At 36.1% G+C, this 14699-nt stretch overlaps 1 protein-coding gene across 13 annotated transcripts in view; it reads right to left on the bottom strand.

Moving 5' to 3' along the window:
• CCNT2 (cyclin T2) overlaps positions 1 to 14699 on the bottom strand; it is a 34032-nt gene that overhangs the window by 16779 nt on the left and 2554 nt on the right. For 7 of the 13 annotated variants that reach the window (XR_015145450.1, XR_015145456.1, XM_086350560.1 and 4 more), the window contains exons 3-4: positions 2069 to 2197; positions 208 to 268 (exon numbers count right to left, since the gene is read on the bottom strand). Coding sequence is in view for 7 of the 13 variants with exons in the window: in XM_086350463.1 (XP_086206589.1) it covers positions 208 to 268; positions 2069 to 2197 (190 nt within the window). In the remaining 6 variants the exon portion in view is untranslated. Of the gene's footprint in view, positions 1 to 207; positions 269 to 2068; positions 2198 to 4654; positions 4820 to 14237; positions 14265 to 14699 lie in introns of those variants that run through there. The other 6 variants (XM_086350452.1, XM_086350474.1, XM_086350489.1 and 3 more) reach the window with 4 other exon arrangements.

Genomic DNA, 14699 nt, shown 5'->3' with positions numbered 1-14699 from the left:
GCTATGCTGACCATTCAATTAAATGCTAAATGAAATTAAAATTTTAAAAATGGTTTCCTCAGAACCAAGCACTACTACTCTGGCTCCAAGCTGTATTTTCAAATGAAACTTTCTTCAATGATAAAATTATTTCAGAAATCTGTTCCTTTATTTAGAATATTGAATTCAACAACACATACACAAATAATACTTGATGTAAGTACATACCTAGGGTTTGTAGCATTATGGTTTCAAGTAAAACCAGTTCTTGAGTCTGTTGAAGATAAGTCTGCCAGGTAAAAATAATAATATCAAAAAGTTTAATAAACATAACACAACTAGACCATGGGAATGTTAAATCTCTTACGATTAAATCATAGATTCATTACAAACTCCAACAAAATCTTTTGGAAATATGAAAATGAACTGAGGGTGACAGATAAAACCTATTTTCTATGATAAATAGATTCAGTTACTTCTAATACAACAAAACAAAACAAAACAAAACAAAACCAATCTAAGGATAATAATACAAAAGGGGGTAGATTAACTGAAAAAAAGGGATCTCCAGTCTGCAAGGTAAAACTTTACTTAGGCATTGGCACTTTGAGTCCCATTAAGGACAGGAAGCACCAACTCAAGAAAGATCAAATTCAAACTGGCTTTTAAACAAAAGGCTCATCAGCTCACTACAGGCTACTTCATGTATTAATTCCTTGACTTCCACAGTTGGTCAGTGAGTTATTTTTTAGAATAATTTTCTCTTTTCAGAAAAGACAAAATCAAAACAAACCCTCAAACCCTTAGATTAAAAAAAAATTTTTTTTTTTAGCTATAAAACACCAAAACAATGTACCGAACACCTGTGGGGACAAAAATAGAGTATCTTTTTCCTCAACTTCACTAAATCATTCAAATGTAATCACTCAGGGAAGAAAAGGTATGAAAAATTTTCTGCCATCTCATTCTTTCATCATGACAAATGACTAGGGTGATAAGAAAACCATATTATATATAAATACTCATTTACGTAAGGACATACTTCTAAACTCAGAGTGAAAGCACCTTTAATTTTATTAATGCCCACTTTGAGAAGATCACTGAGCTTCATTTTAAAACATAGGCTTTTCTATTACTTAAACAATACCCTAAGTAATCGCAAGAAATAATTCTGAGTCCGTAAAGTTAATAGAAACTACAAGAAATAACTTTAAATAATCTCATTCACTATACTGAATGGCCACATTAATATTTTAGTCTCTTAAATCCAACATGTAGGATAAATACTTGTCATTAATAGAATCAGATATATTTAATCTGGACCTTAAACTTGATCCAAATCGAACTGAAATAATACTGGTAGTCATTCAGTAGTTAAAAGTTCTTGATAAAGCAATTCAATTACATAGGAGTGCTAGGAAAAGAATTTCAAAAGCCCAGAATGCTATAGTTTCTGTTTTAAGACATCAGAAGACTTAAAAATGGCGTTTTGAAACTAGACCTATTGAAATGTTGATGAGGATACAAGCTGTTTGGAAACTAGTATTACTCTTTTTTTTTTTCCCCTCCAGACTATTTTAGGAAAATAAAAATATTTTGAAATGCCACTCATGTAAGCATAGTAAAATGCATCTTTATGTATCAGAGAAAAGCAGTAGTATATATGTATTGATAGTAGAACACTTGTAAAAAGACTAATTACTGGTCCAGAGATAAATTCAGAGACTTTTCTATTCCTTCATTTGCTGACAATTTAAGAAAATATCTATCTATGGCCTTAAATACATCCAAAGGTGATATGATGTACCCTCTATGTGTATCACTGATTTGTAAGAATGAATAAAACGTCAAACACGTAAAGAGTACCTTTGAATCAAGGACTTAAATGATTCAGAAAGACTAAAACCTCACAAACATAACATGAAACGTGTTTCTGTCAGATCACTTCCTGGTATTTACCTTCCTAAATGAAAACAGAAATAAGCAGCACAGGACGGCAACACTAACTGAATTACATTTTTATTAGGTTTAAATGATGAAAAGGTTTCAAATTTACAAAGAAAACTCAAAACAATGAATTTTTACATACATCACATTTAGTATCCAGCAGTGGCTCTAGGGGATGAAGACAAGCATGTGCTACTTTGATAACATGTTCAAGTTTTCGAGCCTGTTCTTCTACTTTTGCAGCCAAGAATAATGCAGTAGGTGATATCATCTGCAGAAAAGACAAAATTTGGTGATTTAAAAACACACACATTTTGGAAACACCTTCTACTTTCTAAGGGGGGATGCAAAAAAGGAATGTAATATTCACAGTATGAACTGAAACTGGGCTATGACAAGACTGATGTTAAGTTTTTAGAAAGTTATTCATTAGACGTAACTTGTTACTTCAGTCTATAAAATCTGTTTTACTTGCTTTGCAAGTAGAAATCTAAAAGGAAAAGACTTACACTTTAAAAGAAAGTTTAAATAACAATAATAATGCACACTGGGGAGGTAGAGGAAAAAACTGAAGCAAAATAATAAAGCCAAAGCTCTTTAAAAAGAAAGGAAGGAAGAAAGTAAAGAAAAAAACAAAGTGGGTATAGTCAGATTTTCCCTCTTTTGAGGCAGTCACCACTCACTGGTACTCTTTTAATCAATGCTTCATTGTTTGGTTAAGAGCTATACCCTTTTACTTAAGAGAGAAAAAGAAATCTCCTAGACAAAATAAGAGGATTCTGAACATGAAACTGCTACTTAATTTCTCTATTACTTCAATAAATCAATATTAAAAGAACCTAAAAAATTCAGGTAATAAACCATGTAAGACAAACCAATAGCGTAGAAACCTTGCCAATTGGAGACGAAAAAATCATCAATTTGTTTTAGCTTTAGTAAGTTATCTACTGGAAATAGAAATGTAAGAACATAGCACTATAGAGATATTGACTAAGAGAACACCATCTTGAGCAATTATTTATCCAAAAAGTTAGTACTAAACCAAATAATTGCTGAATCAGAAAACTGACATGTTAAATTCTAGTAACATTCAAAGATTCCACACAAGAAATTGGTCATGAAAGGATCATTTCTAAATGTCAAGATTCAGGTACATTATTTTTTAAGAGATGAACATCTAATTGCGTGGAGGCGGGTAATCAATCCCTACATGGAAACAATGCCAACAGAAGGACAGGAGGAGGAAGGAGGGCATAAATCCCATTACATGTTTTGGGTAGTCAAAATAAAGAGAAAACTTGATATAGGGAAGATGGACTCTTTCTTCTGACAGCTCTTCAAACAACTTACAAATATCATTCCTGAGACATAAAAGTTAATCCTTGGATTGCGGCTTTGAAAGGGGCCTTCTGTAATCCAACTGCATTTGCAGATAAGTAAATGGAGTAAAAATGACTTCATGAAGTTGTCTTACTACATAAAAATCTTTAAAACAGACCTAAAATTAAGTGAGTTTGGCTCTAAACAACCAAAAATAATGTTACCTTAAATAGACTGAATAATTCCATCTTGGACTTTCAATTTATTTCAGTCTTTTAAAATTAAAATGACAAGGAAGGTTTAAAAAATTTAGAACGCTCAAAAAAGCAACTTATACTTAAAGTTTTCATGGATGTAGACTAAACTGATTTAATCAAGCAATACCCAAATTAGTCAGTATTCTTGTAATACCAGTTATATAGCAGTGATCCAGGGCAGGGGGGTTCCTAAATTGTAAAAAGTGTAAGATAACTGAGAGTAGTTATCTTACAATTATCTTCCATCTGTTCTGTCATTTTTTCTACATAGTGAAAATTTCTTATCACTGTTACCTAGTTTGATTAATTCTTTCGCTATTTAACAGCTTACCTCAAAAGATCACATCCTCCCAACTTATGGAATCAGAGCAAAATGCTCTTCTTTATTCAATAGGAAACAGTATATTCCTCTGCCATTGTACTTATACTGTACTCTAACTTCTGGTTTATTATATTTGCCTGCCCTACCAGGCTAGAAGCAGCTTGAACACAGAGACTAAATTATTCATTTGTGTTCCCATTATCTAGCATTGTGCAGCTGCTGTTCACAATACTTAATGAATGACATGTGGACAATCCATATAAAGGTACCAATATTAAGTTCACAGTATTCCAAATGTCATAATAAAAAGCTAAGAGCCAATGCCAAGGTATGAAATGCAAGAAACAATAAAACGAATATACTTTCAGTTTCCCACAATCTCATTTATTATCTCATTCATGTCTAAACGGGGAATGGTTACACCAAAACTCAAATGTTAGAACTATCTGTCAAAGAGTGAAGCATACAGGTTCAAGTGAAATGTCAAATTAGGCTGAACTTAATAAACTGTTTGCCTAACTGCCAGATAATTTCTCTTAACTTTCCTAAAAGGCACTTCTGAAAATCTCCAATGAGTTTTTCTTGGTAAAAATCTCTTAGGACTTCTAGTAACAGCTCCATCCTCTTCAGACTTTTTGTAAACCTTGATATCAAGAAGAACTTTCAAGTCACATAGCTCTTCACCTTAGAAGATAGTTCTCAATGGAGTCACAATACGCATACTAGTGAATGATTCTAAAATTCTACAAAAACTTAAAAAAAAAAAAAAAAAAGCATTCGAGAAGCTTAACATTGATCTTCAGGGTAGGTTTCTTGTTTATTTACCCACATGCCTAACAGAAGTCTTTCTGTTCTCCCTCTAAATAGCGTTCAAGTCTCAATCTCCTTCAGAGCAACACTAATACCCAACACTCTTCCAAAGTTCCTGGTGAAATCCACTAACTCCACTCACATTTCCTCCTCTACTGCCTGCAAACATCTTACTCCATCAGGGCTGTAAAAACAAAACAAAACAAAACACCTTTTTAGATAAATACTTAGTGAATATCCATGTGAGGCTTTAATTTTAAGGATGACTAAGGAAGGTAATTAAACTAGGTACTACTGCTTTTCGTATGAAAAGCTGATTTTGTTGTATGGCTTACTAAAATGAAAATAACTCCAAAAGTTTAAGTAATAACAACATTTTTAGTTGGTCTGTGGCTTTTAAAGGTGAACACACTTCTGAAGGCAACAAACATTCATTACCAAACCTGGTTCAAAGTCAAAGAATTTATACCAGTATTGGAGTAGACACTTGGTTGGTTCACATGACCAATTACAAACTGAGATTCAGTTTACTGGGGATAGGGACCATGAACTATCCATCTTTTGTGCTCTGGTACCTAGTTTAATAAATTTTCTCAAGGTACTCTAACTAAAGGTAATAAAAATTGATCTTTAAATAGTGTCCAGAGTTTGTCACTCTAGCAGATGTACAACTATTTCAAGGGGATATTACATACTCAAAACAAGACAAATTTCTACAGAAATATACCATACAAATGATGGAGAGGGGGAGGTGGAGGTGATGACGCCAGCTGTAGCAGAGTAGTCAGACTGTCTCAGTGGAATCCTGGCTCTGTTATCTGACTAGCCTAGGCAAATTACTTATTTTCTTTGTGGTTCAGTTTCTGCATCTGTAAAATGGGAGAAATAGTATCTGCTTATAAAGTTGTGCTGAGGATGAAAGGAATCAATATACGTAAAGCACTTAGAATAGTGCCTCACAGTTACTATGACTCAAATATTATTACTACATTGCTTCTCAGCCTTTTGGCTAAGTTTGCGTGTACTATGTTGCAAAATAAAACCACAGCTGTGTATTAAGACTCAAATATTATTACTACTATTTGCTTCTAGGCCTTCTGGCTAAGATTAAGTGTACTATGTTGCAAAATAAAACAGATGTGTATTTTTACTGTTGATTTTAAATTTAAAAAGTGATTTAACATGCTCTTTAAAATTCCCTCCTTTCTTGCTCATCTTCTTCCTTGTACAAACTCAGTTCTTTAAAGGGTTCACTGCAGTCCTAACTATTTAACTATTATAATAAACAGATTCAAATACTCAACTAATGACACCTGGTTTTACTTTAATGATTACACTTGTAACTCTTCTTTTCTCTTCTAGCTCCAATTGTTTTTCCACACTTCCCTTTTTCTATTCCTTTGTATGTTTTGATTTCTCCCTCTCAGTCTGACTCCCTCCCTTCTCTATCCTCCTCCAGCCCGTTCCTGGCCACTGTCTCCCCTGCCTGTTCATGATGCCCTCACTGCTGACATTCTTCACTCTCATTGCTGGCTTCAACCGTATAGTTGGAGGCAAGGTCAGTTTGCATTAACAAAAAGCTTACGTGATTGTTAAGACACCAAAAATGGTTATATCACCATCAGTTTCAAATAAATCATTTTTGTCTTTACTCTTTAAGTAATTTACGGCATAAACTTTGTGCATACATCATTTGTATTTAAGAAAGAGCCATAGTCATTTTGTTACTCTTCAATCTCCTAATCCCCAAAAAGCCCTAACAGAAGCAAAAAACTCAAAGTCTGTTTTCTATTTGCTAATACATTATCAACAAGCTTGTTCTAATATATTTTTAGGTTTCATCTTTAGTTCCCAGAGGCTGGTGAGGCTATTTCTCCCATATCCCTTAACTGCCCCAACACTCCCTGTCCCCTAAGACTAGAATTAACTATTTTCTGTGCCTTGAAGATGCTTCATTAAAAAATATCCAACAAGTTCTAGGTACTGCAGCTTAGAATTTGGGACTATGACTATAGTTAAGGAAAAATGGTAATGGTGCAGCTTCAGCAAAGACTCATAGAAAAAGAATTCCAGAACAGAAAAAGAAACCTGCTGCATTTCTGAATATTACACAAAGGAACAGTGAAGTTAGAAAAGCTCCCCTTAAGCACATCTACTTATTAAAGCTCTCAAAAGAGTTCGATAAAAAGTATCTAGGTCATACAAAGACACTGTAAGAAAAAAATTATAAGAGTTGTCCCTAAGCATCAAAAATCATGCTAGAAAGAAGTGCTTCAGGGACTTCCCTGGTGGCACAGTGGGTAAGAATCCCCTTGCCAACGCGGGGGACATGGGTTCGATCCCTAGTCTGGAAGGATTTCACATGCCCTGCAGCAACTAAGCACTACAACTACTGAGGCCTCGTGCTGCAACTCAGAGAAGGCAGTGGCACCCCACTCCAGTACTCTTGCCTGGAAAATCCCATGGACGGAGGAGCCTGGTAGGCTGCCGTCCATCGGGTCGCACAGAACTGAAGCTACTCAGCAGCAGCAGCGTGCTGCAACGACTGAAACCTGTACATTTAGAGCCTGTGCTCTGCAACAAGAGAAGCTTCCACAAAAGCAATGAAGATCCAGAGCGGCCAAAACAGCAACAAAACAATTTCTTAAAAAAAAATTCAACAAAAGGTACTGAGAAAATGGAATACTTGCATGAAAAAATGAGACCTTTACCTTATACTATATACAAAAATTAACTCACAACGGACCAAAGACCTAAATGTAAGAACTAAAACTATAAAACTTAGAAGATGATGGGAATACTTCATTATTCTGGATTTGGCAATGATTATTTGGATATGATACCAAAAGCACAAGCAACAAAATAAAAATAGGTAATCTGCACATCATCAAAGTTAAAAAGACTTTTGTGCATTAGGAAAAAAAGAGAAGTTGGCCTATAGAATAGGAGAAAATACTTGCAAATCATGTATCTGATAATGGATTAATATTCAAAGTATATGAAGAACTCATATAAAGTAACAAGACCCAACTAAAATATGGACAAAGGACTTGAATAGATGTTTCCCCAAAGAATACATATAAATGGCCAATAAACACATGAAAAGGTGTCCAATGTCAGTAGTCACCAGAAAATTGCAAATCAAAACTTCAATCACTTCACACCCATGATGATGGTTATTATCAGAAAACCATAAAAGAGTAAACCTTAGAGGATGTGAAGCTAGCATCTGTGTGCATTACTAGCTAGAATATGAGATGGTGCTGGTGCCGGGGAAAACAGGATGGCAGTTTCTCAAAACATTAAAACAGAATTACAATGTGATCCAGTAATTCCGTATCTGGGTACATACCCCAAAGTACTGATAGTAAGGAACTGAGCAATCTGTACACTCATGTTTATAATAGCTATACATCTGCCCATTAACAGATTAAAATGGATTAACAAATTGTGATACAATTGGTGGTACATACTCAGCTTTAGCAAAGGAAGGGAATTCTGACACATGCTACAACGAAGATGAATCTTGAAAACATTCTGTAAAGTGAAATAAGCCAGACACAAAAGTTCAAATATTTTAAGAGTCCACTTATAAGAGGTACCAAAAAGAGTGAAATTCATAGACAAAGTAGAATGGTGGTTGCTGAGGGAAAGGAGAAATGTGAAGTTTGATTAATGAATGGTTTCAGTTTGTGAAGATAAAAAAGTTCTAGAGATGGATGGATGGTGGTGATGGCTACACAACAATGTGAATGTACTTAATGCCACTGAACTAAAACACTTTAAAAATGGCTTAAATGTCACACTTATGCTGTATTTTACCACAATTAAAAAACACCAAAAAGCTAACTCACCTCCAAACAGACATTAAGAAACCGATTCATAACATAAAGTAATAAGGATATGAAATCACATATTCGAAGAGAACATCACACACCTGATCATATCAACCTAGAACAACCAACACAAAAACACACTGTACTGAGATTACTGATTTTAAAGGGAAAAATAAACTCCTGGGCTACTTAGGCAAAAAAAATAAAAAGAAAGAAAAATTAGATCACCACCCAAACTGCCAGCAATGCTTTATACCAGGAAAGAAAAAAGTGTACATAAATTTAAGATACTCAAAAGAAAGCAAGAGCCAAGGATTTTACACCCCCAAATTGACCGTGGGTATAAAGGGCACAAACTATTATCATTTAAGAAGTCAGACAATACTGTTGCCATGATCTTCAAGAGAACTTCAAACAAAATGACTCAGAGATTTCAACATAAGCACCAAAGGCTCAGACAGTAAAGAACCCGCATGCAATGCAAGAGACCTGGGTTTGATCCCTGGGTCAGGAAGATCCCCTGGAGGAAATGGCAACCCACTCCAGTATTCCCGCCTGTAAAATCCCATGGACAAACGAGCCTGGCCGGTTACAGTCCATGGGGTCGCAGAGTAGGACCCAACTGAGTGACGAATACTTTCAACTCTCAGTGAACAATACTTCCCTGGTGGCTCAGATGGTAAAGAATCTGCCTGCAATACGGGAGACCTGGGTTCAATCTCTAGGCTGGGAAGACCCCTCGAGAAGGGAATGGCTACCTGCTCCAGTATTCGTGTCTGGAGAATTCCATGGACAGAGGAGCCTGGACGGGCTACCGGGGTTGCAGAGGGTCGGACTGAGCGACCAATACTTTCACTTTCAAGTGAACAATACAAATAAAGTTACCTGCAGAACTAAGCATGAATGAAGATTAAAAGGAAGAGTACAAGATGAACCTGGAATATCTTGCTATAATAAAATATGTGAGGAAACTATCCCAGATTATACGGATATGGAATTATATATGCTCTGGCAATTATACTCCTGGGAAAATACCAGGGCAACCAAAACATGGTTCTGGTTTCAAAACATTTATGTGGAAACACAAAACACACATAAACGTTCACAGCAGTAATATAACAGCCAAAAAGCAGAAACAGCACAAATGTCCATACAAAATGTAGTATAATGGTAGTTCAGCATGAAAAATAAATCAAGTACTGATACACGGTACAACATAGATGAACCCTGAAAACATCATGTACTAAGTGAAAGAGGTCAGTCACAAGGGATCACAGACTGAAATAATTGCATTTATAGAGACTGTCCAATAGGCTGGGGTAAGTATGGGAAGAGATGGCTAACGGATGTGGGGTTTCTTTTTGGGGTAATAACAATTTCTTAAATTGATGGACACAACTTCATGAACGTACACAAAAACCACTGAATTGTACACTTTCAAAAGGTGAAGCACAGTGTGGGGATTTTATCTCAACAAAGGTGGTAAACACGGGGCAAGAATCAAGTATTTATTCTACCTTTCCCATATAAACTTGTACCAGCAAGTGTCCAAATAGTAGATGAATCACAGCATTTCACTATAAAAAATACAACTTAAAAATGAAAAAATGATGAGTTAAGAGCATCAATGAATTAAAGGATCAAGGCACTGAATATCAACAGCTGTCAACACCACAAAAAGAAACCAGACACTAGCAGTGTCCTGATTGAAGAATGTAACAGCACTGGCAGTCTTGCCAAAGGGATCTAACATGAGTCTGATAAAATTTCTGGACCCAACCGGCAATTTTCAGGGAATACAAGAACAAAGTACATCAAGTGAAATGCCGGGTAGGATGAAGCACAAGCTGGAATCAAGATTGCCAGGGGAAATATCAATAACCTCAGATATGCACATGACACCACCCTTATGGCAGAAGGAGAAGAGGAACTAAAGAGCCTCTTGAAGACGGTGAAAGAGAAGAGTGAAAAAGCTGGCTTAAAACTAAACATTCAAAAATCTAAGATCATGGCACCTGGTCCCGTCACTTCATGGCAAATAGATGGTGAAATAATGCAAACAGTGACAGACTATTTTCTTGGGCTCCAAACTCACTGCAGATGGTGACTGCAGCCATGAAATTAAAAGATGCTTGCTCCTTGGAAGAAAAGCTATGACAAACCTTCTGTGTTAGTCGCTCAGTCGTGTCTGACTCTTTGCAACCCCATGTACTGTAGCCTGTCAGGCTCCTCTATCTATGGGATTCTCCAGGCAAGAATACTGGAGTGGATTGCCGTTCCCCTCTCCAGAGCATCTTCCTGACCCAGGGATTGAACCCAGGTCTCCTGCATTGCGGGCAGATTCTTTACCATCTGAGCTACAGGGAAGATCTTGACAAACCTAGACAGCATATTAAAAAGCAGAGACAACACTTTGCCAACAAAGGTCAGTGTAGTTAAAGCTATGGCTTTTCCAGCAGTCATGTATAGATATGCGAGCTGGACTATAAAGAAATCTGAGCGCCAAAGAATTGATGCTTTCGAACTGTGGTGTTGAAGACTCTTGAGAGTTCCTTGGACTGCAAGGAGATCAAACCAGTCAATCCTAGAGGAATTTAACCTTGAATATTCATTGGAAAGACTAGTGCTGAAGCTGAAGCTCCAATACTTCGGTCACCTGATGTGAAGAGCTGACTCACTGGAGAAGACCCTAATGCTGGGAAAGATTGAAGGCAGAAGGAGAAGGGGATGACAGAGGATGAGTTGGTTGGATGGCATCACCGACTCCATGGACATGAATTTGAGCAAGCTCCGGGAGACAGTGAAGGACAGGGAAGCCTGGCATGCTGCAGTCCATGGGGTTGCACAGAGTTGGAAATGACTGAGCAACTGAATAACAAGAAGAACAAAGGAAAATGATAAACTGTACTATGAGCAAACACTAAGCAAAATTCAGACAGGTGGAGACTCTACAGGTCTAATGTCCTAGGTCCTTCAACAGACAAAATTCAAGTAAAAGAAAGGGATGGAGAGGAAACCTGTACTTTGAGACAGGAAACCTTGCATATATCCTATCCACATCCTTCTCTGTATTTTTAATCACTTCCAGATTACTTATAATACCTAATATAACACAAGAAAGTGAAAGTGAAAGTGAAGTCGCTCATTTGTGTCCGACTCCTAGCGACCCCATGGACTACAGCCTACCAGGCTCCTCCATCCATGGGATTCTCCATGGCAAGAGTACTGGAGTGGGGTGCCATTGCCTTCTCCGTTAGTGAACTTCTATGTAAATATTAAGAGCTGCTGGTGTGGGGTAAACACAAGCTTTGCTTTTTGGAAATGTTGAATTTTTCCCAAATAGTTTCAATCCACGGTTGGTTGAACCCACAGATGCAGAGGGCTGACTGTATAATGGATTATGAGACACAGAGGAGAAATCAAAATTAAAATGAACAATCTTCAACTTTAGCAGATATCAGTGTTACTTTAACAGTAAGAGAGAGGATGCCAGGTCTCACCACAAGTATCCTGATTACACAGGTTTAAGATATAGTTCACTAAAGTATATTTTAAAGGAACATTTTGGTAATTCTCATGCAGGAAGCTGGTGAATCACTACTGGCACAATGCAAAAGCTTTATATATACTGCTTTCGGTGATAAATTTCAAGGCTATGAAAAGATTCCTAACAACAGATACTTGAGGCAGAAATAGTGATAACTGCATGAACAATGGAGTCTAGATCTGGGTGAGATTTTTGCTTCTGTCACTCTGTTGCTGTGTGATTTCAGACAAAGTGTTTAACCTTTATGATTCTTTTCTTCCTTATTTGCAATAAGAGGGTAACCAACTTCAGATAAATATTTAAGAACGACACACCAAAATTAACTTGAGGAAAAACAAACACAGAAGCCCAAGAAACTCTTCCCATGAAACCAGTAAATGAATATAGTAGACACTTATCTCCAGATAGTAAAGCAAAATTAATGTCAAAAAAATTATGTCAAAAACCTCCATAAACAAAATTAGATGACAAACTACTAAAATATTTGCTAACATGATAAGAAATTCACAAAAAGCTCAAATAAGAGGCTAAGGAACACATTAGTACTTCACAGAAAGGCAAACTAAATTTAAACTTTAAATTTTAGGGATATCAAAAATGTTTCCCTTAAGCCCTAAATTAGAAAAAGATCACAAATTGATCTTTGTTCCTAAGGTCCTTGAGGAATTACAGATGAATAGGCAATTTCTTACTAGAACATAGAAAATTCACCAAACACTCAAAATTAATCTAGTAAGGATAACACAGCTTTAGTCTCCTTAACTCTCTAGGTTAACCCATGGTTTTCTCAACCTTAACACTACTGACGTTTTGTACCAGGTACCTCTTGGCTTTAGCGGGCAACCCTGTGCGCTGTAAGATGTTTAGCAGCATCTCTGGCTTCTATTATTCACTATGTATCAGTAGTACCCCTTCCCCTAGTTGTGACAACCAAAATGTTTCCAAACATTGTTAAATGGGTGGTGGGCAAAACCGCCTCTGGCTGAGAACCACTAGGTAAATCTATACCATCCTTTGCTAGTGCCACCTTAAAAATTACTTCTCCAGCAATAGCCACATCTGTCCCCAACTGGGATCAGTCCAATTCTGTATGTTTTTACATTTGCTGCTATGTGCTGGATCCAATGCCTGTGAAAAAAACAAACAAAAACCCTTTCCTCTCCTGATAAAGATACACACAAATGTTTGCACAAGCAAAAAGTATTTCTGAAAGGGCACACGAAGACAGTGAACAGCAATGGTGTAGGGCACCGGGCTCAGACACTTAGATGGGAGGGAGGTTTATCATATCCCCTTTTCTACCGTTTTCTACATAGCTAACCATGTATTTGATACCTTAAACTAATAAAATACATTTAAGTTTGGCATAAATGTTTCAATTGCTGCAGTTCAAGAAAGAGGCCAACAGATCTAAAGAAAGTAAAGAGAAGATTAAAATGACCCCATGAACTGGAGAAATGCTAGGAAACTAAACAATGACCAATAAAAATACTAAGAATGTGTTCTTTACAACCTCATCTGAAGAGAACTCATAAGACTTGGAATTAATACAAGAAAACAAGTGCATTGTAAGCTTGACTAACCAAACAAACTAATGAACAGAGTTTCTAGGAGAAGCTGAGTCAATATGTGCTCTATGACTGACACAGGGGACAATGCTCTCCCACAGGATATACTTTGGAGGCACTGTTGTTTCCAGAGCTTTTTTTATACACTTTACTAGATTCATCTTGAGCTTGATCCAGCAAGGCCATTCTTCAATTACTAATCTTAATTACATAAATCTTACTGCATCCAGTGAACAAAAGATAGATTTATGTAATTAGGTTACATATAAAACTCATTTCCTGCTGATAGCAAGCCAACCTTCTAAAAAGAGAAACCGACAATGATGAAAGACAGCTCTGTTGACACTGATTTTTAACACAAGAGCAACTTGACCTTTAGGGGATTTTTTACTTTTAAATTTGTCAATGTGAGAAAAAATAAAGCCACATAAATTTTTTAATATAATGAAAGCATATTTATTATAAGATTGGATATATTTTGTCACCAACATCTTTAAATTTAAGCTTGTTATGGTTTAATTTACCAAATGGTGTTTAATTCACTTTGTAATGACTTAAACCTTTTTAAAGTTTACTATGACATTCCATTATAGCCTTATAAGAAAACTATTCCCAATAATGTGGCAGAATATGAATTTAAAAGTGACTCACATTCAATTTGAGACCACCCCCTTCACCCTAAAAGAATAGGAAAAAAGATAAAAGAGTGAGGCTGTGCAATTGTTGCAAGTGCACCAACACAAATATTAAAACCACTTTTGATATAATAGCAAAGGTAAAAAAGACAATGGTTAGAAATGAAGAGTGCAATTTACTTCTCAAAACAGAAACTAACATCAGATTTCAATTATTCTGCTAATAACAACTCTGTACAACATTGAGGTTTGCCTTTATACACACATAAGACAGAAAGTAGGGTAATAAAAATGAGTACTTTGGCTTTCTTACTAAACGATGGCATTTAATAAAATAACAAGGGTTAGAATGCCAGCGACCTGGGCTTCACCAGTCAATTTAAAGTTACAGCTGTGAATTTTGGCTGTAAGCATTTGCTTTAAAGCATACCAAACAGGCCATAGAGACAAATTATGAAAGAGGGATGGTTCAAAATGA

Source organism: Bos grunniens, chromosome 2 (assembly GCF_055505025.1).
Source record: "Bos grunniens cultivar Pamir isolate PY7600 chromosome 2, Bosgru_T2T1.0, whole genome shotgun sequence".
Lineage (NCBI taxonomy): Eukaryota > Metazoa > Chordata > Mammalia > Artiodactyla > Bovidae > Bos > Bos grunniens.
This window is presented reverse-complemented; position numbering and strand designations above follow the sequence as displayed.